General features: G+C 36.4%; 1 protein-coding gene across 1 annotated transcript in view; it reads right to left on the bottom strand.

Annotated features, from left to right (window-relative positions):
* polrmt (polymerase (RNA) mitochondrial (DNA directed)) overlaps nt 1–23,934 on the bottom strand; it is a 69,916-nt gene that overhangs the window by 32,946 nt on the left and 13,036 nt on the right. The window contains exons 5-10 of the mRNA XM_079807866.1: nt 18,542–18,728; nt 12,875–13,024; nt 7,937–8,104; nt 7,567–7,737; nt 7,230–7,469; nt 1,966–2,757 (exon numbers count right to left, since the gene is read on the bottom strand). Of these exons, the coding sequence (XP_079663992.1) occupies nt 1,966–2,757; nt 7,230–7,469; nt 7,567–7,737; nt 7,937–8,104; nt 12,875–13,024; nt 18,542–18,728 (1,708 nt within the window). The remainder of the gene's footprint in view (nt 1–1,965; nt 2,758–7,229; nt 7,470–7,566; nt 7,738–7,936; nt 8,105–12,874; nt 13,025–18,541; nt 18,729–23,934) is intronic.

Below are 23,934 nucleotides of genomic sequence, written 5' to 3'. Positions count from 1 at the left end.
ATGTGACAGTAATTTCAATAAAGCATACAGTAAAATATGGCTGAGTCATAACTCAAAGCCTGCAGTGTAATGCATTCGGATTTGAAAAAAAGAGATACCCTGGAATCAGTTATACAATGTTCTATATACAATGGTATATTATACATGATACAATGGTCTACTGCAGTAGTTCCCAAACTGGGGTACACAAATGTGCCCCACCTTAAAATAACAATTAATACCGAGTATGTATTTCCAACAGGCAAACTGCCTCATCTAGTGTCAAAACGTAGTGCCATAAAAGGTCAAATACATGACATCCAATGAAATGGCCTCATCTTTTGCGGTCAAAACTGACTGAATCCACACAAGCGGTGTGCATATGATAGGTTGGGTGCAGAGTGTGCTGCCTTAGCAAATCGTGCTTCATTAGTGCTGTTCTCGACAATGTACCTTTGTAAAAGTGGGGATTTAGCACTTACTTGAAGAACAAATACAGACACAGACTGTGCATAGAGATCGATTTAAGACTCAAACTCTCTTCGTCTGAGAAAAAAAAGCCAGAAAATGCTCGAACTGGACACACTTCGACATTATATATATTTCCAAATGTACAAGTTTATTTATAATAGTATATGATGATTATAATGCTATATTATGTTCAACTAAATTATAATAGAAATGCTCCGTAATGTATATATTCTGTAATTGTATTGTATACGTTTCGTTCCAATTTATGATAGCATGGACAGAGGGAAAATATTGTTAAACTCAAATAAAATGACAATGAATAATTGTGTATAATCCAGAGTTAGGAAATTAAATTAATTTACACAGTATATGATCATATTAATAAATTAAAAACTGATTTATGTAAATATTGACTTTTGTACAATATGTATTTTGGTGTTATGATCATTTAATTTAATAATTTAACTAATAAATAAATTAATAACTATTATTATTAATATTAAATGTATTATTATTATTATTCTTAATAATAATATTGATGATGGTAATAATAACATTAAATAACTATTACATTCAAATTTAAATCAAATAAAATTATCATTATTAATACTAACAACAAAAAATAATTAGAACAAAAATATCATTATTATTCATAGTACTAACAATAATAAAATCAATAATAATAATACATTATCTAAATTATTATTATTATTATCACTCATTACAAACTCAAAACGAAAGCAAGTTCATTATAATCATTGTACAATTACTATATTAATACTAAATAATAACTACAGTTAGTATTATTTATAATTATTGTTAGTATTATTTAATTATGTAATTATTATCATCATTATTAATAATATTATTATTAATACTAAGAACAAAAATAATTAGAATAATGTCATTATTATTCATAGTATTAACAATAATAAAATCATTAATAATAATACATTATCTAAATTATTATTATTATTATTATTATTATTATCACTCATTACAAACTCAAAACCAAAACAAATTTATTATAATCATTGCACAATGTTTATTATTCTTATTATTAACAATTAATTAAATCATAATAACTATATAATATTAAACAATAAAAACAATAATTAGTATTAGAATAAGAACACAAATAATTTGTCAATAGTATTATTAATAATAATGAATATTGTACAATGATTATAATGAACTTGCTTTGGTTTAGAATAATAATAATTATTATTATTATCATTACTATCATCATCATCATCATCATCATCATCACAATCACAAACTCTAAATCAAAGCAAGTTCATTATACACAAATGGTACACAGACCTTTAGTATACATGTGCTGCACCAAACACTTGACTACTCAATAAGTTGTGTCACTAATCATACATAAGTTAGAACCATAAACTTAGACCCACCAACTAGTCAAATACTTTTCTATAAGACAAGTAATTTAACAACATGAAGTCGTGCGACCCCTAGTACATAGATAAGGTAAGGTGTGATTAAAATTCTTACGTCAAGAGGATGGTCTGCCGAGTCGAGGATGTCCTCCATGATGCTCTCAGCATACTCCAGTCTTCCAGCTAGTGAGCTACGCTTCTTCAAACCCGTGAGGTTCACCAGGTGGATCTTCAACCAGTCGAGGCCTTTGGGACCGAGAGGTCTTCCCTCGGCAAACACCAGCAAGGCCCTGGTCACGTCACTGCCAAGGTGGTTAAAATAAGGCGGCTGGGGGTACGTACGACCTCGGAAGTCCATATTATGTGGAAACCAAAAGATCTTGTCCCTCATGTGGTTGGCGATGGACAGCTTATACAGCGCGTCCATTCGGAGGCTGTGCATCTCCGTCACCTTCTTCTTGGCTTTGACACCCTCCCGCTTCATGTAGGCCTTCTCAATCTGAGTGTAGGACGGGTCATGAGGGTTGAAGCGAGGAATCTCAGGCGCTTCCGACAGCGGCGGGGGGATGCTAAGCTTGTCGCTGCCTTTGTCGTTGAATATCGAGATGATGATGTCCAACAGAGGCTTGTTGATCTTCCAGGGACAGTTGCCCACCTGATTGAGGGAGTCCAGCACAGCATGGAGATCTTCATCTCGGCTCTTCTCCAGGAGAAGTTGGTGTTGGATGGCTCCATCGGTGGCGCGCATCAGCTTGGAGGGCGTCAGCAGGTACGCGCCGCTCTTCGGGGACGTCCAGGGCACGGGCGGACACAACATGGGCATGACGTAGGAATCAAATGTAAGTTTGGTTTCCATCGCAATCCTCTGGATTTGTGTCACAATAGGATGCGGTTTGATGAAGCCGATCTGATGTGGATGCCAAAGAGAGCAAATTAAATTCAAGACTTAACTCGAAGGCATGTCACAAAAAAGACATTAAACATGGACAATTAAATCCTTAAATGCTGTGACAGATCTACATTAATAAACATCTCTCGTCGCTAGCTCGCAGCAGCCCTGTAACCCAACCTCAAATAAATCAGAGATGATTTATGCGTGCTGCTGATAAAGTGTTTATGGTGCACAACAGACATAACTGTCTTTGACAGCTGGATAAACAACTTCCATTCAAAGAGAACGAGAAAGTACATGAATGGCCACAAAATAGTCATATAAACAATGGCCGCATTAAGCAATTCAACATATCGAAATATGAATATACAACAAGGTTCAGTTGACATGACTTGTTTGTATGTTCATGTATAAATGAGTATGGATGGGTAACACAATTTGATTCTGATTCACAGGCTAATTTGATTCTGAATTCAACTCAGATTCATTTGGGTAATTTCAGTTCTAATATAATTTTGCTTACATATGAAAGAAACTCTTTCTTTAAATGCTGTAAATTATTCAGGGCTGTGTTTTAGATTCCTTCAAAGCGGTATTTTTTTAAGGGGGGTGGGGGGTGGAACACAGTTTCTGCCATAGTTTCTGATAATCTACTCACCCCCATGTCATCCAAGATGTCCATGTCTTTCTTTCTTCAGTCAAAAAGAAATTAAGGTTTTTGATGAAAACATTACAGGATTTTTCTCCATATAATGGACTTCAATGGGCTCCAAACGGTTCAAGCTCCAAATGACAGTTTCAGTGCAGCTTCAAAGGGCTTTAAACGATACCAAACGATACCAGACAAAAAAGGGTCTTATCTAGCGAAACAATCAGTTTCAGCGAGAAACCGAGCAGTATTTATGCTATTATTTTACCTCTTATCAGGCGAACGTGATCATCTCTGAGCTCCGCCATAACTTCCGCTAAGTGAGGTCAAAATACGAGCGTGCTCATAGATGTAGCGATCATAGATGCCTCATTCTACTGATCCGTGCAGGCGCTAATGAGGCATCTACGTATACATCGATGACCACGCTCGTATTTTGACCTCACTGAACGGAAGTTATGGCGTTTCTCGCAGAAACTGATCATTTCGCTAGATAAGACCCTTATTCATCATCTGGTATCGCTTAAAGCCCTTTGAAGCTGCACTGAAACTGTCATTTGGACCTTGAACCGTTTGGAGCCCATAGAAGTCCATTATATGGAGAAAAATCCTGTAATGTTTTCATCAAAAACCTTAATTTCTTTTTGACTGAAGAAAGAATATATATATGGGGGTGAGTAAATGATCAGCAAAAGTCTATTTAAAAGTGAACTAAACCTTTAATACTGAATCATTCATGCGGTTTGTGAAATGTTATAATCTGCGTGGATTAGTTTACCTACATGTTAAAGAGAAAGAATGTTTGTGGGAATTTCCCGCATTATAAGCGTGAGACCTGCGGGAATTATTACAATTTTGTGCAATGGCTGCAATACTGCACCGAAATTCGAGCTCTGGTTGTCGTGTAAACGTACCCTAAAGGCCTGTTCACACCGAGACGATTTTCACGCGTGTTTAACGCCTCGTGACTACACAAAGGGCGCCAATGTGACTGTGCACATCGACGCGCAAAAAGCCAGCCGTAAAAGCGTCATTTTTAAAAAAGCGGCTTGGGTTCGTTCTTTTGTTTTGACGGGGCGCGTTAAAGGGTTAGATCACCCAAAAAAGAAAATTCTGTCAATAATTACTTACCCTCATGTCGTTCGACACCCGTAAGACATTTGTTAATCTTTGGAACACAAATTAAAGGTCCTGTTCTTCGTGATACCATTTTTCAAACTTTAGTTAGTGTGTAATGTTGCTGTTAGAGCATATATAATACCTGTAAAATTATAAAGCTCAAAGTTCAATGCCAATTGAGATATTTTATTTAACAGAAGTTCCCTTTCAAAGCCTACAGCGAACGGCTGGTTGGGACTACATCTCTGTACATCCTGCTTTAATTACGTCAGTAGAGCAGTTTGTCGACTAACCTCCGCCCACAAGAGTACGCGAAAAAGGGGGCGTGTTCTTGTTGCTCCCGCGTGGATAAGAGGAAGTGTTGCGTTCGGTTGCGTTTGTATAGTTTGTTTGTCGCCATGTCGTCGAGACGCTGTTATTTTCATCCCGGAGTCAAGTCACCTTTGTTTGGCTTTCCCAGGGACGCTGTACTTAGAGATCATTGAGCGCATGCATCCCCGTTATGGTGAGAGGCGTGACCTTTCCGGTAACGTGCGCTCTGCGTGCGCTAAACTGCTGTCGAATCACAACACGGGAACCGCTGGCACAATCAGAACTCGTTACGTGTTTCTGAAGGAGGAACTTCATAGAACAGGGAAATCTTTCAAGCCGTTTTGAGGGCAGTGAAAACAGCAGTATACAGATAAGTAAATTGTGTGAAAAATACTGTGTTTTTTTACACGCGAAACATGAACACATGTTATATTGCACACTGTAAACACAATCAAAGCTTCAAAAAAACACGAAAAACGGGACCTTTAAGATATTTTTGTTGAAATCCGATGGCTCAGAAAGGCCTCCATTGGCAGCAATGTATTTTGCTTGTGCTTTAGGTCTTGGAGCAGTGCTCAAAATGGTACTAAAGTGTGCATTTCATGGATGCCCGAACTGTGCTCGACGTCATATATGCGTCATATGCAACATATATGTACGCACATGCGTCATGGGGCTTCGTGAGTTCACATCTGAGGCCAAGAATAAAGTTGAATAAAGTCGCTATTTTGATTTTTTGTTTGCGCACAAAAACTATTCTCGTCGTTCATAAAATTATTATAGAACCACTGTAGTGAGATGGACTTTGTAACAACGTCTTTAGTAGCTTTTATGGGTCTTGTGAGTGCAAAATACATTGCTGCCAATGGAGGCCTTTCTGAGCCATTGAATTTCAACTAAAATATCTTAATTTGTGTTCCGAAGATGAACAAAGGTCTTACGGGTGTTGAACGACATGAGGGTAAGTAATTAAGTGAACTAACCCTTAAAACTGTACAACCAATGCAATCGGCTCTTTTGTTCACATGCCTGGAGCTGAAGTTACAGTAAAACACGACTTGGTGGCGCCCAAGCACAAAACGGTCTTGCCGAGCACACATTGAGATGACAAAGAGGAAGTAAGTAGCCAAAGAAGAAGATGAGCTGCTAATGCTGCTTGCCAGTTAGCAAAAAGTGTGTGAATGGTTTTGGCAAGCACATTAATACGGTCTCTCTTCTTCTTCTGTGTGACAAGCGAGTGTCAGAAGCGTAAAGTGGCGCAGCACCAGCTTGTGTACCGGGAGCGCCATCTACTGAATCTGCACGTTCACTCAGCGCATCGCCAGTGAAAATCACTTGGGTATGAACCAAGCCTGTAGCACTCCTCTCAGAAACTGAAGCCTCCGCGCCTCGATCGCCCCCAGGTGGCTGGTCCCAGTATATTGGAGATTGGAGCTTTAGCTTTAATTTCTATATTTCCATAACTGTTTATTTCATACCAACATAATGAATTGTTCTGCATCTGTGAGAGTGTGGGCGGGCATTTGATATCGCACCTCTACTTCCTGCTCTCTACCGCACAGACTCCGGTCCCGAGATCGCTACTGCGCAGACTCGGTCCCAAATCTGCGCAAGATATCAGCGGCATATTCGGACCTCCGGAGGCTTCAGTTCCTTCAGCGGAAGCCAATGAAGTCGCAACGTCCATATTTTTTTATGGTCTATGGTTTGAACACAAAGACGCGCCGAAAAACGCTGCCGATAAGCGATAATCGTCCCGGTGTGCACAGGGCTTAAATCTAAAAAAAAGATAGAAGATCGTGTTACTACAAGGTGGCATTTTAAATGTCTCAAAAAAGAATGTGAATTCACTTGACTGCATTCATTGCCGCATGAATAATCCACAAACACGCTAAACTGAGAGCTCTTCCCTGCTGCACGGGCCATCTGCAAGCTCAGCGGAGGAACAGGAGTTAAGCTTCAGGTCTTTGAAGCCCACGGTGGAGGCCTCTGTCATGCCGAGCGCCAGGGCAGAAGACTTGGGAATGAGATTTCGAGGACAAAAAAGAAACTCTCCTGATCTTTTTCGGCTCTTCCTCCCCTTTTCTGCAATCCATCGGCGGTTAATCAACCGGGCAATTAAAGGGACGGTAAAAAAAGAGATTCGTTTCAGCACAATCCGTCTTCCTCCGCTGACCCGCAATCACTTGCACAGGAAAAATTATTCCATAATTCATGAAAACACGCATGTCTGTGAGAGGTTTCGGAGTGGGAATGGATGGTTTATGACACGACTTTTAATGGACAGTCATTTGGATTCAAATGAAAGCTGTCTGGCCATGATCAGCCTTCAGTATGAAAGCAAAAACACGCTTGCTTCCTAGAGGATTGTGAATAATTCCAGTCCCAGCTGGTCTCCACCTCTTACCTTATGATTGCTGCGGAACGTGTACATGTGGTATAGGACGGGAATGAGCTTCTTCTCTTGAGCGGGATTGAGGATGTTGCTTCGAACTTTGACATCATGAACCATCAGGTCAACTAGGAAGCTGCCCAGCTGCACCATCAGTACCAGGGGCCAAGGGGTGTCGTCACCTAAAAGAGAGGGGCCGCTGCAGTTCTCCATCTCAAGACTCGCCCAACACTCCCGCGGCAGCATGCCATTGGTCTACGATGAAACGAGAAGTAGTGTAATGTACAAGCACCTGGATATTTCATACGAAAGCAGACTGAAGGTGTCACATCTGGTCAACCAAAGCTTGTACCTCGGTGTCGTCCGCCAGGAGTTCAGCATATGAGCTGTAGATACTCCCGAGCTTCTCGGTCATCTGACTGTGGCTCTTCTGCCGGATGCAGTACAGATTGTGGACTCGGTTTCCCATCTCCTCAGCCATGAAGAGCAAAGATTCACCACTGGGCGACAGTTTGTCTAAACTCTGAAAAAGAAGGCTCATTAAAATGTGGAGAAAAATAACTCACCAAGTATGTCTTTTCCCACTTGAAAAGATGAAGAGTACTTCGGACCAAGTTAAAATGCTTAAAAATGACTCCAGAGGCCAAGAGAAAGCCATTTTTTCTACCTAATTAAAAATGATCTCAAATTCATGTACTTTGTATGTCTGATTAAGTTGGTACCTGAATCATGATGTTCACATAATCCTGATCATCCAGGATACACAGGTATGGGTATATGCAGGTACTCCAGGACCTCTGGCTGCTGTTGGATAATATCCGTTTCTTTTCCCTCAGTGCCTGGAGGAGAGCTTTCTCCCAGTGTTTCCTCTGTATTGCTAGTAATTCTCTCTATAAAAATATAAATGTATTTTTCAATTTTTTGTTAGCATGTTTCTAGCATGATTTAACACATTGCTAATCTGTTTAAACCTGTTGCTAACATTATCTTTTTGGTCTTTACTCTCTTACACACCGTATTTCTTATGGTTTTACGTGGATTTGGCATCACCTATTGTTGCGGGTGTATTATTGACAAGTTTTTAATATGCTAAATATTTGAATAAATGACACCATTTTGTAACATTATTTACTATATCTAAAGGCAAAGTATATTACCAATTTTAGTTGAGCCACTGGCCCATCTTACCCCATAGCTGACATACTTGACCCCACAACTATCATTTTGGAAAAAAAGCTCAATTGTAAGCAAATTTTAAACCAAATGTAACCGTTTATACAGAGTATACCACCATTTTTAGCTGAGCCACTGGCACATCCCGACACATTGCTAGTTTGTTTTAACATATAGCTAACATTTCTAAGATTATTTAGCATGTTGTAAGCATGTTTCTAGCATGATTTAACACATTGCTAATATGTTTTAACATGTAGCTAACATTTCTAAGATTATTTAGCATGTTGTTAGCATGTTTCTAACAAGATTTAACATATTGCTAATATATTTAACATGCTGCTAACATTTCTAATATTATTTAGCATGTTGTTAGCATGTTTCTAGCATGATTTAACACATTGCTAATGTTTTAACATGTAGCTAACATTTCTAAGATGATTTAACATGTTGTTAACATGTTTCTAACATGATTTAACACATTGCTAATATGTTTTTACATGTAGCTAACATTTCTAAGATTATTAAGCATGCTAACATGTTTCTAGCATGATTTAACACATTGCTAATATGTTTTAACATTTTGCTAACATTTAATAAAACTGTCTGACAAAACTGACACAACGTATTTCTTAGCACACTCGTTTTACGCGGATTTGGCGTCACTTATTGTTGCGGGTGTATTATTGACAAGTTTTTAATATGTAAAATATTTTTATACCATATGACACCATTTTGTAACATTATTTACTGTATCTAAAGGCAAAGTATACTACCAATTTTAGTTGAGCCACTGGCACATCTTACCCCAAAGCTGACATACTTGACCCCACAACTATCATTTTCGAAAAGAAATGCTTAATTGTAAGCAAATTTTTAACCAAATGTACCTATTTTTATACAAAGTATACCACCATTTTTAGCTCAGCCACATCTTACCCCGACACATTGCTATGTTGCAAACATTTCTAACATGCTTTAGCATGTTGTTAGCATGTTTCTAGCATGATTTAACACATTGCCAGCATCTTTTATTATGCTGCTAACATGATTTGTATATATTATATTATATTATATTATATTATATTATATTATATTATATTATATTATATTATATTATATTATATTATATTATATTATATTATATTATATTATATTATATTATACATTTTATTTGTTTGGGAACCCTTAATATAATACACTATTTTTCCCCACTACATTAGCATACTGAGAATTTGGGGAGAGGATGTTAATTGTCATGAAAATAAAGTGTCTTAATGCTCCTAAAAAGGCTTTGTTATTATTATTTCGTTACAGACTTCAAACTTCTTACATTTTTGGCTGAAATGAATGGAAGCTTGTTTCTACCATTAAATAAAAAATAAAAAAGATAATTGCAAATTTTTATAAAAAAAATTGAGATTTAAACGTACAATTGCGAGAAAAAAGTCAGAATTGAGACAAAAAGACCCAATTATCTTTTCTTTCTTTTTTTTATTCCGTGGCGGAAACAAGCTTCCGTAGAAATGTGACATTTCTTGATAGTTTTCATGATGTTCATGCTGTGCCACTGTGGATTTTACATTACATCCCATTCTCCTCTCAAGCAGCCTGTGGCTTTAAAAAAAAATGAAATCTCATATAAATGTAGATGTGAATTTTATGCACAACACAGATCGGGTTCAGTGGGCAGTCAGTGCCGCCCGGTTGAAAGTGGGTCATCTCTTTATCAAGGTGCGTTTCGGTTTCCATGCAGACCGACAGAAGGCAGATATGACACAGATCAGTTATGCTGACCCTCTGATGGAAAGGTGCCTCTCTCACAGGGCTGGGGAGACACATTACAATGCATTTCTATTCCATTAAACCCTATTGCAAATGTTGCGGGACCACGGGGGACCAGACAGGAACAGACAGTGGAGCAAATGCCAGAGTAGAAAGAAGCTGGATTGTGGGAATATGGCTACTTTCAATATATGAGCTGGAAACTTTCACAAATGTCTGCGTTTAGCCAATGTATCATAGCTTAGGTGCAAATCTGGATCCTAAAAAAATATGATGTGTTAACTATTGAAAGGAAAGTCTCCACACGTGGATGCGATTTTGAAAGGCCTCTTTATGGTAGTTTCCTATGTTTGAGGATTCCCGCTGTGCTTATTTCAGTGAAACTAGTCATAGCAATATTAATTCTGGCCCACAAATGGACATAAATAATTTGGTGTAGGGGAGAGTGGGGTAATCTGTCCCACTTTTTAGTTATGCTGACCAAAAGAAATTACCACATTGTTCCAAATATAATACGACCCCCATTTTTTGAAAACCCATTTTTTTTTTTTTATAAAGATTTTTTTTATATATAAAGAAAATGCTTTTATTTGAAAATAATTTTCATATAGCATAGTTTCAGTTCAAATTTTTGTAGTGAAAATATGGTAAATACTGGTAATATGTACAAACGATCACATTTAAAAAATAAACTATTTTGGGCATACCATAAAAATAACCTGTAGCCCATCGGAATTATATAGCCTAACAATTAGGCTATCCATCTCATAATGAAAACCATAGCCTACCAAAATTTCATTAACAGTAGAAGTGAAATCTGAAATCTGGTACCGTCTTACGTTTTAAAATCATGCGTGTTGGAAGTTTGGTCCCATCAGCGAGGCATGCAAACATGACAGTCCCATGGCTCTTATTTTCTTTGACTGTTAGCATTTTAATAAGACTGTCTTTTTGCGCTCGCAATCTTCTAACATTACATTCTGACACACCATATTTCTTGGCACACTCGTTTTATGCGTACAGTATTTGTCATCACCTATTGTTGCGGGTGTATTATTGATATGAATGAAGATTGACATGAATGAATGATATGAAGTCTAGACCCTGAATGTATAACAAACCCATTTTTTCAGATGTATTTCTAAGAAAAAACACTGTCTTATATTCGGAAAATCTAATATTCCTAATAAAAAGTTGTCCAACTGAACATGTTATTATCAGGGAATATGTGAAAACAATGTATATTTATGAACAACTTACGAACACATAATCCCAAAAGACTTATTTTGCTGAATTTTTTTTTTTAATTTGTTGCCAAATGTACCCATCTTATACAAAGTATATTACCATTTTTAGCTGAGCCACTGTCACATCTTACCCCAAAGCAGACACACTTAAGCAAATGTTTAGCCAAATGTACCAATGTTTATACAATGTCAATTCACCAACAAACCAGGATACATATGTTTTTAGCCAAATATATATATATATATATTAGGGGTGTAACGGTACACAAAACTGACGGTTCGGTACGTACCTCGGTTTGGAAGTCACGGTTCAGTACGGGTTCGGTACAGCAGTTTTACAAAATTGCTTTTTATTTATTTTTATTAAACAGTGGTTTACTGAAAAAAAAGTGTCTGTCCTTAAATGAATTAAATTATAACTAAAATGTTATTGAAGATATTGCTGTAAACTATATAGGGAGCCCTTACTTTCACATTAATATTAAAGGTTAACAACAGAGCCCAAACTATTAGCCTAAATTCAGTTGCTATTTATTTTTGGGTATAATAATCAACACTCAAATAAGATCGTACGCAAACATGTAAACTTCATATAAGGCAGTTTTTGCAATAACTAAATCTAATTATAAAATAGTTTTTTTCTCCAATTCGTTGTTGAAATACAATAATTTATACACAGTGTCTGTCATTCTCATGACATGATTATTTAAACATACATTAAATATTCAAGACATAACAGGTTAAGTAGAATATAATGAATATATAGGCTAATATAGTGCATATATTTAGTGAAAGAGTTGATTTCTCTAGTAAATAAAATTCTGTGGACACCGAATGACGGTAAATGTGATGACATTGTTTAGCAGTTATATTGAGGTCTTTCTGCGGTTGAAACACAGCGATTACACCACATATACGTGACAGTAAGTTGTAATGCATCCTTAACATACCTTCAGATGTTCATTCATGTTTATTCTTTAGGAAGAGATGATCGATCGCATTCACATATGATCGCGATCGCGTTCACGCGCGCTGCCGCTTAAACTGTGATCAGTCACGCCACATTAAAGAGCGTTAAAACAACATTTATTGTTTGAAATTCATGATTAAATTGACTGAATACTTAATATGTTCGTGTGGAAACTTGGATTGAAGTGTGTTCCGCGCTTAAAACAAGCTGACTGTTAACTGTTAAAGATTGCATTCGGAAACCGTTCGGTACATTTTGTTTTTTAGCGTTTATAGTGCTTCTCTTACAAAAACAGCTACATATTATGAGCTATTGAGCTTGTTATAAATATATGGTCATGGGACAAAATAATGTAGTTTGCTAGACACAACTTATAGACTGACACATCTTACCCAACCCTACCATAAATGCTATACCGGTAACACCCTGATTTTTTTTTCAAATCAAATCTTGAAATAAAAATCAAACAAGTTGTGGTTTCGTACCATTTTGGCCATGTGATCAGTGACAGGCTTTAAGGCCTCTACGGAGTCAATAGTAACGGTAGTGGCCTTCTCCATAGCCAGCTGAAGACTGAACCGGTCCCGCAGTTCCTTCAAGCTGAAGTCCAGTTTAGGATACGTGGCTCCTTCCCTCTGAAACACACAAGATAGGAATCAAATCAGGAAATTCTGAAAATAAATGCAATCAAATGTGTCTTGCTGCTTAGATTATAGAACAGAGAAGGGTACTTATCTGAGATTAAAATATGGGTTAAGGTCCAATATTACCTTTTATTTACTTATTAGTAACAGTTTTATTTGTATAATGGTGCTGACCTTCCAATGTAAAATTCTAGTTTATTTTTTAACACATTTTTAAATTAATTGCACCAAATTATCATGTTAAACTGAGAGTCCTACTATTTACATACTCAGTACCTGATTGCATAATATTATAGCTAAAGTAATGCTTAAGGCTTCCTGGCAGAACCAGTGAGTTTTGTGTGCGTTATGAGTGTACAAAATCATAAGAAAGCTCAAGACGACCCATTCAATAATGAGCACTGAGAATCGCTCCTCGCCGGAGGCTAATGTTGAATATTACTGGCTCCTTATAACTGGATAATAAGGCTGAGAGGGTTTAAATCTCATTAAGGACAAACATTAAAAAAAACGATCGTTCATTTGACTGCCAATTAAGAAGACTATTTACTTCAACCTTTCGCAGGCTGCACATTTTGTTATGAGGCCTGATCCAAAGAAGCCATTGCATTTTATAGCCCAATAAAGAACAAAACATCATTACATTTAAGTGCACTTATTTTCGAAAGAACCAAGCAAACTAGCTAGCTAAAATAACCATGCCACTATCAAATGTTGAATGTATTTATTCTGTCTCGTAACTTCCACGTACGGCCAATTTAAATCTAATGAGGTTGAACAGTCTCACTCTCTGAGGTTTGGTCGTCGGCCAAATGTGCGGCTGCATAAAATACAAACTGTAAATACAGCATATATTATAGCAACAGCTTGCTAAGTGGTGCGGAGATCGCGTTAATGTGGGCTGTGCGTTGACATGTGCAGTCATATATTATTCGAAGGGAGGCGTTGGCGGCTTACACTGACATCTGGGAATTATCGCCAAACACATCATGGAAGGGTTGGGACAGAACAGGTCGGCCGGCGCATTAATACTCGCGAGCAAGGGGAGAGTGACTGCTAAATCTGTCCTCGATAGAGATCACATGGACGGCGGCCAAAGCAAGCACAAAGGTTGTGGAGGGATAAATCATGCCCACGGCGATGACTACTACAGCCCGGCCAGGCAGAACACGAGATGCAGTGTTGTGTACATAGGTTTGGCAAAGGCCCATATTTCCACAAAGCCACAGCCCTGACAGGGAGAAGCACGCGTGGTGACCTCGGCATTAGAGATGTGTGGTTCCAATCTTCAATGCTTCAGTGAGGTTGTGCGGATAAGGGATGCATTGGGATGTAAGAAAGGCCATTTATGGCAATGCAACTCTGAGGAAACACATCTCAATCTATCTAAACCTAGTGCACACAACATGATTTTGAAATTTTGGAGATTGTGAAACGAGGTAAATGGGCAAAATCTGCAGTATTTGATGACTTAGTGCTCACTGTCAGCCGATTAATCGATTTGTTTCCCCCTCAAACATTGTGAAAATTTGCTTGCTATGACCTCAAATGACCATTGGGTCAACATTGTCAATCAATACCATAGTACTATGATGAATATTTTACAACCTGGATTAAGATCACACAGTTTTGTCTTTATAAAATCACAAAACTAATAAACAAGCTATACCTGATCAACATTGCCAATCTTTACAATAGTACCATTATTAATATCATACTGTCTGGAATAAGATTGTTTTGTATTTTTCATGACAACAGTCATAAATGCCTTTGGGAATAAAACAAAAAACAAAACAAAAGTGCTGTCAATCGATTAAAACTATTTTAATTAAAATCGCACATTTTTTCTGTAATTAATCGCAACAAACATTAACGTTTTTAATATATTTGTATCTTGTAATACTTTCATTTTTAACCAAAATAAAGTAGAAACAACATAAAGACTATAGTAACCAATACCAATACTGGGGGGTATTCCAGAAAGCAAGGTTAACTCACCGTCACATATACCCTGGACTCTTGGTTAATTAACCCAAACCTTGCTTACTCGAGGTAAGCTGGTTCCAAAAACGCATCCAGGAGTAAGTTCAGACAACTCAGAGTATGTTCCCGGTTAACATACAAGACATCCTCAACAGAGCGAAGAATCGATGATTCCCCATGGAAACAGACACAAAGAAAAAGTGCGCCATTCTACTTCCTCTTCTTTTGTTTAATGGCGATTTACATAACCTACTTAGTGCACAGCGCCACCTATTTGGTGGTTATGCAATCATTTTTTCAATGTCTTCGTTTAATAAGTACTCTTTATTCACTGAGCATAAGGATTATATTGTTTGTTTGATGCTAATTAACTGAATGCAGATCCATGTGTGAGATGACAATAAAATAAATAAATATATTTGAATTTCATTAACATTTAAACATTACCTTGTTACAATATATTCTTATTTTAATTCTTTAGAATTAATATATAATATTGTATATTATATAACTGAAACAAATTTGGTTATATCAATAACTATATTAATTATATAAAAGACATCTGAATACCTCAAGCAAACTAACCCTGGAACATAATCTGCTCCGGAGCAGGTTATGTCCAGAGAGCGAGTTGCTATGGCTACTTACATATCCTGAAAGTTACCTCCGTTTTTGGAACCGGAAGTTGAGATTATCCGCTTCCTTACTCTTAAACAGTGTTGGGGAAAGTTACTTTGAAAAGTAATGCATTACAATATTGCGTTACTCCATTAAAAAGTAACTAATTGAGTTACTTAGTTACTTTTTAAGAAAAGTAATGCGTTACGTTACTTTTGCGTTACTTTTTCTCGCCTGGGCTGGGCTTGTTTTTGTTTTTTTTTAATAATAAAAAAGTTATATTTTTGTAAAGACCTCTTCATACCAAAAATAATAAGCCCCAGGCTGAGGTAAAAATGCAAATTTACGCATGAACAGTAGAGGGCGCAGCTCTGGATAATGGTAGAATAGGATGCAGGAGAAAAAAAGTTACCAATAAAAACAATTTTTTTTGTAATTTTCATCATCAAAGGTCTGCAGCAACACATTGGTAAATTAAATATAAAGGTAGATTAAATGCATAAAAATTGTTGTTTTATTTAACATTTTATTATTGGAGGTTTGCATAGTACTCTGATTTTGCATTTGACTGATTTTATTCATTTTGAGTAGTACAGAATCTTTATTGTGCAAGTGAGATTAATAAATGCTCACATTTAGTCTAGAACTACAATAACCATCATGTTTACACACAACGCCTCTGTACTTATTTTTCTCAACATGGGGACAGGAGAGCTGTCAGTCAAATGAATGTGAAAAAGTAACTTGTGTTACTTTTTTGAAAAAGTAACTCAGATATTTTGTTGTAAATTTGAAAAGTAATGTGTTACTTTACTAGTTACTTGGAAAAAGTAATATTACGTAACTCAAGTTACTTGTGATGCGTTACCCCCAACACTGCTCTTAAACATACCCAGGTATGTCACATAACCTGCTTCCTGGAATACCCCCTGATGTCTCTATTATATGAATTTCTTTCTCAATATTAGCCATTAATTATTAAATACAGTCATTTCAGTATAATTGAAAGCTATCGCATCGCTGCCCTGCTAAAATGCCCCCAAAAAAAGTTATTGTTTTTGACCACTGTAACCTAAACATTGTAACAGTGCTTTAAGATGTCCAGGTAGGTCTAACAGGTAGGAAATATACAGAAATCGAATAAAGCTTACAAAAACTTCAGTCTCTTTACTGCACAAATTATAATTTAAATACAGATTAATCCTTACAAATGTTATTCAGTCAATAGCGTTGAGTGATTTCCTATTTGTCCTTTGTTCTTTAAATTAACATTAATCACAGACAAGAGTACGTTTAGGCTGCTGCCACACACAAGCACATGACCCAGATCTGACACAGATCCTTTTTTCTCACAACTCTTTGCATTCATTTAACACTTTTTAATTAATTTAAGACTTTGCTTACAAGGATACTCGACCAAACGGGAATTTTGGCATCATTTTGTGTGTTTTTGTCTGCTGAAGTGCGAAAGAGAACTCAAAGCACACTGTCTGAAGTGCCATTCTATCGGGTGTTTGTTCACAGAGCCGCTTCACAGACACGCGCAAGTAAAGATCTGAGTTCTTCTTTGGGTCTTATCGTACTTAAATGGTTTAAAATCACAATGGATGGATGGATGGATGGATGGATGGCCATATACTGTAGCTCAGCCAAAAGATAACAGAAAAAAACTGATGCTGCTAAATATTTTTAACTGAAAAAATGTATTGCATGCGTTAACGTGTTAATTTGGACAGCCCTACTAAAAATAGAAAACAAATTTTTTTTAAATTAAACAAAGCAAAAAACAAACAAAAAAACAGCAGTTTCATTACTGACTTGTGCTGTGAGTTTCAGCATTTTCATGTCAGACCTTCACATGACCCAGTTCTTCTGTACTTTCCAGGAAAGTTTCCATCGAAGGTGTTAGGCGGCGGGGTGTGGGTTACAAATGGGCTTATGTACACCTGCTATAATAAATCAGTTGGGGAAAAAGGGGGATGCCTGGGGATTGGTTGTGGGGCAGACTTGCCCAATGAAACCCCCTAGAGTGGCCAAAAATAGAGCGGGCACCTCTGTTTTGAAGGAATTATATCGCGGATGACAGCTGACATGGTAGTGAAACTCGTCATTTTGACACACAGGACAAGTTCAGGCAGGTCTTTTAACGCTGACAGGTATATAGTCTTATGAAAAGCACCACCTGTTTTACGGTACCAGCCTCCACTCCAACTCCAATTTAACAGTGCAATTAACCCGTTTTACAACCAGTTCACTAACAATCCACGAGGATGGTTTAACACAAATGCTCGTATATGACAAACTCTAACATAACTGAGAAAAGCCCTACAATTATTATACTTTTGTTCAGCAAGGAGACATTAAATGGATCAAAAGTGACAGTAAAGATTTATAATACTACAAAGGATTTATATTTCAAATCAATTATTTTATTTTGAACTTTCTGAACTGTTTTTCAACTGTTTTCAATTTCTGAAGGATCATGTGACACTGGAGTAATAGATGCTGAAAATTCACATTTTAAGATATATTCAAATACAAAACAGAACTAATATTTCACAAAATTACTGTTTTTAACCATATATCAAATAAACGCAGTCTTGGTGAGCCTTCTTTCAAAAACACAAAATATAATATAATATTTTCGGCTAAAAAAATTCTTAAAACTACATTTCGTGACACAACAACAGTAGTATTTTTTTTTTTAATATGGTGGATTTGCTCGACCGCCATGACAGTCGCTGAGAGCGAAGAAATAGAAAACTGTGAAATGATTCGGGGAGAATTACTAGGAGAATATCGCACACGGCTGGAAAAGGCTCTAAGCCAATCAGATTCGAGAACCAGAAAGAACTGTTGTATAAAATATAATAGAAAAATAGAACACTATACAGAATAAAACAGTACCTCAGCATAATATTGTTCCACCAATGGCAGGGAACAGACAGGCTGATCTTTGGATACAAGAGGTTGGTATTCGGGTTGCACCAACCGGACGGCCCTCAGGACCATTTCTCTCTCGTCCTTCTTAAACACACACAGGCTGAATACATCATCCACAGAAATGCCCTCCACCTCCATCTGCTTTAGACACCTGTGTGGACCAGAAGAGAGATGAATACAATAACATTTTCAATTTTTTCCTATACCAGGTTAACATGGCCTTCACTGTCAAATTTCAAGTCTCATCCTCTCACGTTCATTTCAACTGTGGGCTTAATTCCCAGATGAAGCTATTTACTCCCAAAAAATACCTAAAAAACCTTGAAAAAAAAAATGACTTTGATAATCCAAAGGTGGACGGGAAAGTCCTTATAATGAGAAAACTTCCACGGCCGCAGCACCTGTGCTCATAGCGCTGAGACCGGCGGGGTGTCGGAGTGGAATATCAAATATTTGCATTGACACGGAGTGCCTTCGAACAGAACGTTCTGCCTCTAGTAATGGGTGTCAGATAGGCCACTGCCATATGTCCCAAGAATTACAAGGCTGTGTTTATTCAAACAGAAAAAGTGTGAATAAAGTCAGAGCCCCACGCAGCTGGACTTCTCACTGTTGATGTAGAGTTATGTTCCTGTCGTGGACAGAATAATAATTAAAGCACTCTGGAAGAGAGAATGAGAGTCTGTGCCAGAGAAAACAGGTAAGGGATATGTGACGACAGACTAGTAAATGATTGAAAATTAATACAGGCTTAATGTTACTGTGCAGTCATGATGCGAAGTTAATAAATTACTCTGTTTATACACCATTGATTAGAAATCTTGCTCAAAACAGCCCATTATTAATGTGGAAAACGTGGTGAAATGATATGGACGTGTAATGTGGTCAACAAATTTGGAACTACTTTACAGCAATTGCAATATCTTAAAATGAGGGAAAATACAATACTGTCGAAAAGTTTGGGGTCAATATGATTTTTTTTTTTAAAGAAATTAATACTTTTATTCAGCAAGGAATTAATCAAAAGTGACAGTAAGGACATTTATATTTATTACAAAACATCTTTTAAACATTTTTATTTAAACATTGCACTCTCTTCATCAAAGAATACTGAAAAAAAATGTTTTCACGGTTTCCTCACAAATATATGATCTGTTTTCAGCATTGATAATAATCAAATCAGCATATTAGAATTAGGGATGCTCCGATCAGGATTTTTGCTGCAGATACCGAGTACCGATTTCTTGTCATGGTGATCAGCCGATATCGATCAAATGCTTCACTGATTTGTAAGCTCTCTGATCACTGTTAACCTTTTTTTCAGATATTTTTTTTTATATATATATAATATATATATATATATATATATATATATATATATATATATATTAGGGATGCACCGATATGAACATTTTGGCCGATACCGATAACCGATAATTCTTAATATTTGAAAGCCGATAACCGATATATTGGCCGATAAATCTAAATACAAATTTTAATAAACTCTGAGAGCCTGATTACAAAAACAAAAGGCTCACCATTAAAAGCCATGTCCAAAAACACTTCAACATAAATCAAACCTATACACTACAGTAGCCTATTTGAACCAGTGTGAGATTCCTTACCTTTTCAAATTAATTTTACACTCCTATGGCCAAATTTTTTTTTTTAACACTTTACAATAAGGTTTAATTTTTGTTAGTATTAGTTAACCAACAATGAATGAACAATACTTCAACAGGATTTATTAATTTTATTTCATGTTAATCTCAACATATTCAGACCCAAAGTTGTGTCTTTTAACATTAGGTATGAACTGTGAATGGACTGTTACAAAACACAAACATTTTATTACTAAAAGAAACAAAGGTTATTGCTCTCTGTTTGTTCATGATAGTTAATGCATTAATAAAATGAGACCTTATTTGTAAAATGTTACCAAAAATTATATTGTCTAAAAAATAAAAATAATATACCTAAATAATGCAAACAAGTAATTGAACAGCATAATAAAGAATCAGAATGCAAGTGCATGAAATAACCTCCGCACAGACGATAAAGAAATGGTTTTAATCAAACCATATTGTTGATGGAAATGATACGAGAACAATAAAAGTGCTAATTATAAAAAATAATGCCTCTGTGTTTTTGAAAAAAAAAATATGTTTAATATTACAGTAATAGTAAACATCTGTAATATTAGTCTAGTCTATTAGGAATAATGTTGCTGTTTGAGAGCGCGCTGAAGCTGGAGAGAATGAACGAACAACCATAAACTGAAGCGCTTAGAAGTTTAATTAACAACTAAACGCATCATATATGAGAACAATCAGATATTTATACAAAATAAATATAATATTACAACTTATATTAGCACAAAATCACGCATAGGTGAAGGGTTATAACTCCTGTGGATGCTCTTCCCCTGTTTGAGAGCGTGCTGAAGCTGAAGATGATCACCGGTACAGTGAAGCGCTGCGGGTTATTGACTTAACGAAACACATCCTATATGACTTTAATCAGATGTTTATACTACAAAAACGTAATATTACGACTTACATATGCTTAAAATGACGCGAATGCACAAGCGAACTTGACTGTGCTGGTCAGAATGCGTTGTTGACGCTTCCCACAACAGCGCGCTGAAAAACAACTAAACCCAGAGAATTCACTAAGTTTTATAACAGAAATATTCTCATTGCAGTGTTATGTATAGGACAGTCCCAGTAGTTATTAATGCTGTGCATTTCTGTTTGAAATGCGCGCGCCGGTACAATGAAGTGCTTTACTGCATCGTTAATTAACTCAACCAAACGCATCCTATATGGTATTACATACACAGAATAATAATAAATATAATATTACAACTTACAATGGCACAAAAGGCTGTGAATGCACAAGCAAACTTGACTGTGCTCGTCATGAAGGTGTAACTCCGTGGGCGCGCTCTTCCCTCAACAAACGCGCTGAAACACAACGCTCTTTTACAGCCTACTCTATTCTCATTATCATTTTATGTAGATTATAGAAGACTTGCGCTGCACATGTTGCACATAACTGTATTTTCCTTTTCGAAGTGATTCCAAACATATTTAGAGCAATTCAAACCCATCATGGTGGACAGCGCGTCCGTCTCAGCTGAAGGAAATAATACATTATCTATCGGCTTGACTATATCGGTCAAATTTTCTTATTGGACCGATAACGATAACATCAAAAATAATCATTTATCGGCCGATAACGATATGTTGCCGATATATCGTGCATCCCTAATATATATATATATATATATATATATATATATATATATATATATATATATATAATTTTTTTTATCTGAAAAAAAGGTATAGATAGGTATATAAAGAGAGAGATATTGCCTTTATAATATTTTTGTTACATTTTTATGGTAATTATGTAATGTAATGTAACTATCGTTTTAACAGGGTAGTAAATAATCACAAAAATTATTCATTATACAGTGAACATTTTAAAATGCCTTTAAAATGGGGTTTCTGCATAACACTATGCATATCAGGATCCTTAATAGGGCTGATTTTCTACGTTTTTCTATTTGGATTAAAAAAAAAATCTGTTTTTATTTTAATAATAATTTTATTTCACATCCTGCCTAATGATGTCCTAAAAACAATGTTGATATTGAAGGCTATGAACAAATACAGTGAATGTAATGTAGGCATGTATTAATAATTTTGTTTTTTAATTCACTGAACTAAAAATGAAAATAAAAACAAAAGCATCATCCTATATTTGATTACCGAATTATAATGGTCACTTTCATAAAAATATACATACTTGTAGGTTTAAAATTCTACATATGGCACATTTATTGTCCAACAACAAATATTTTAGAAATACTTTAGTCCGAATTATTGCGTTCTATTGCGCTCCGCCTGTTTGGCACACGTGCACGCGGCGACGCTCGCGGAAGTCTGAATTTTAGCAGAGATTCAAATGCAGAAGGCTCGTCGTCTCCTGACAGCAAAATGGACATATTTGCATGACTTTCTAACAATTACAGATGGAGAATATACCTGTGAAATGTAAGTGATGCACCGAGGAAAGCACCGCATTTCAAACGCATTAAACACTGCTGGTATTTATCTGTCTGTCAGCACAAGTATCTCTCAGAGCATCTGACAGGGCAAGCTGCTTTAAACTATACGTGTTAACAATATAACTTCCTGTGAGTAAAGTCAAAATACCCGCGAGATCGTAGAAATATATATACGTAGATGCCTCATTCGACCGATCCGCGCAGGCACTAATGAGGCATCTATGTATATATTTCTATGATCACACCGGTATTTTGACCTTACTCACAGGAAGTTATGGCGGTCTGGAGAGCTGATGACATTCGTCTGATATGAGGTGAAATAATAGCACAAATACCATTCGGTCATAAGACATCAATTTGTCGTCACGAGCCGCAGGGTTTAATTTGAAGTTGTCTGTGTTTTTTTTACTCTTATAGAATTGGACCCCATTCACATGCATTATATGACTGACAGACGGCAACGGTTGGAGTTAAAAATCTTCATTTGTGTTCTACTCAAGAAACAAAGGCACCTACATCTTGGATGCCCTGGGGGTAAGCAGAAAAACATAAAATTTTCGTTTTTGGGTGAACTATCCCTTTAAAATATTTTCTTTTGTGTTCAACAGAACAAAGAAACTCATACGGGTGTGGAACAACATGAGGGTTAGTAGTTGAACATTTTTGGTTGAACTATCCTTTAACAAGATGAGACATCTTCAAAATCGAACGCTCGTAGAAAATCACATCAATGCGTGTCTAAGTGGTCAAAGATGTTCAGGTATACACAGAATGGTTTAACGAAATCCAAGAACAGAAAGACAATCACAGCAAGCCACTTAAAGTTGACAGTAAACGTCTTGAAATCTATGGTTTCATGCAGTGAATCTATTACACCAGAGGAGAGTTAATGGCTGAAGCAGCAGCGTTTTAAAGGGGTGAACTTAGAGACTGAACTTTTCAGAGGGAGTTTACGGAGCTAACTTAAAGCACAGCATGTTCTCAGCATGGTAAAACCTCTGAAAATTCTCTCAATTTACTTTAAAATCTCCTCTAAAGCCTCCAGCTATTGAAAACTAGACATTTGGTGGATAACTACCTGACCTTTATTCCACTGATAACAATTAAATATCAGTAAATGAACATACTACAGAACTATAATGCGTTCAACAAACAAGGAACTACTTACTCAACATTAGCCAACACCAAATCAAGAATTCAACAGCGCTGTGGTACTTGTTGTAAACTAGTTGTTTAGGTTTGCATCTGGGGAAGTATTTTACATTGCTGGGAGGCTGCA

This window comes from Gobio gobio (genome assembly GCF_949357685.1).
Source record: "Gobio gobio genome assembly, chromosome: 24".
In the NCBI taxonomy this organism is placed as follows: domain Eukaryota; kingdom Metazoa; phylum Chordata; class Actinopteri; order Cypriniformes; family Gobionidae; genus Gobio; species Gobio gobio.
This window is presented reverse-complemented; position numbering and strand designations above follow the sequence as displayed.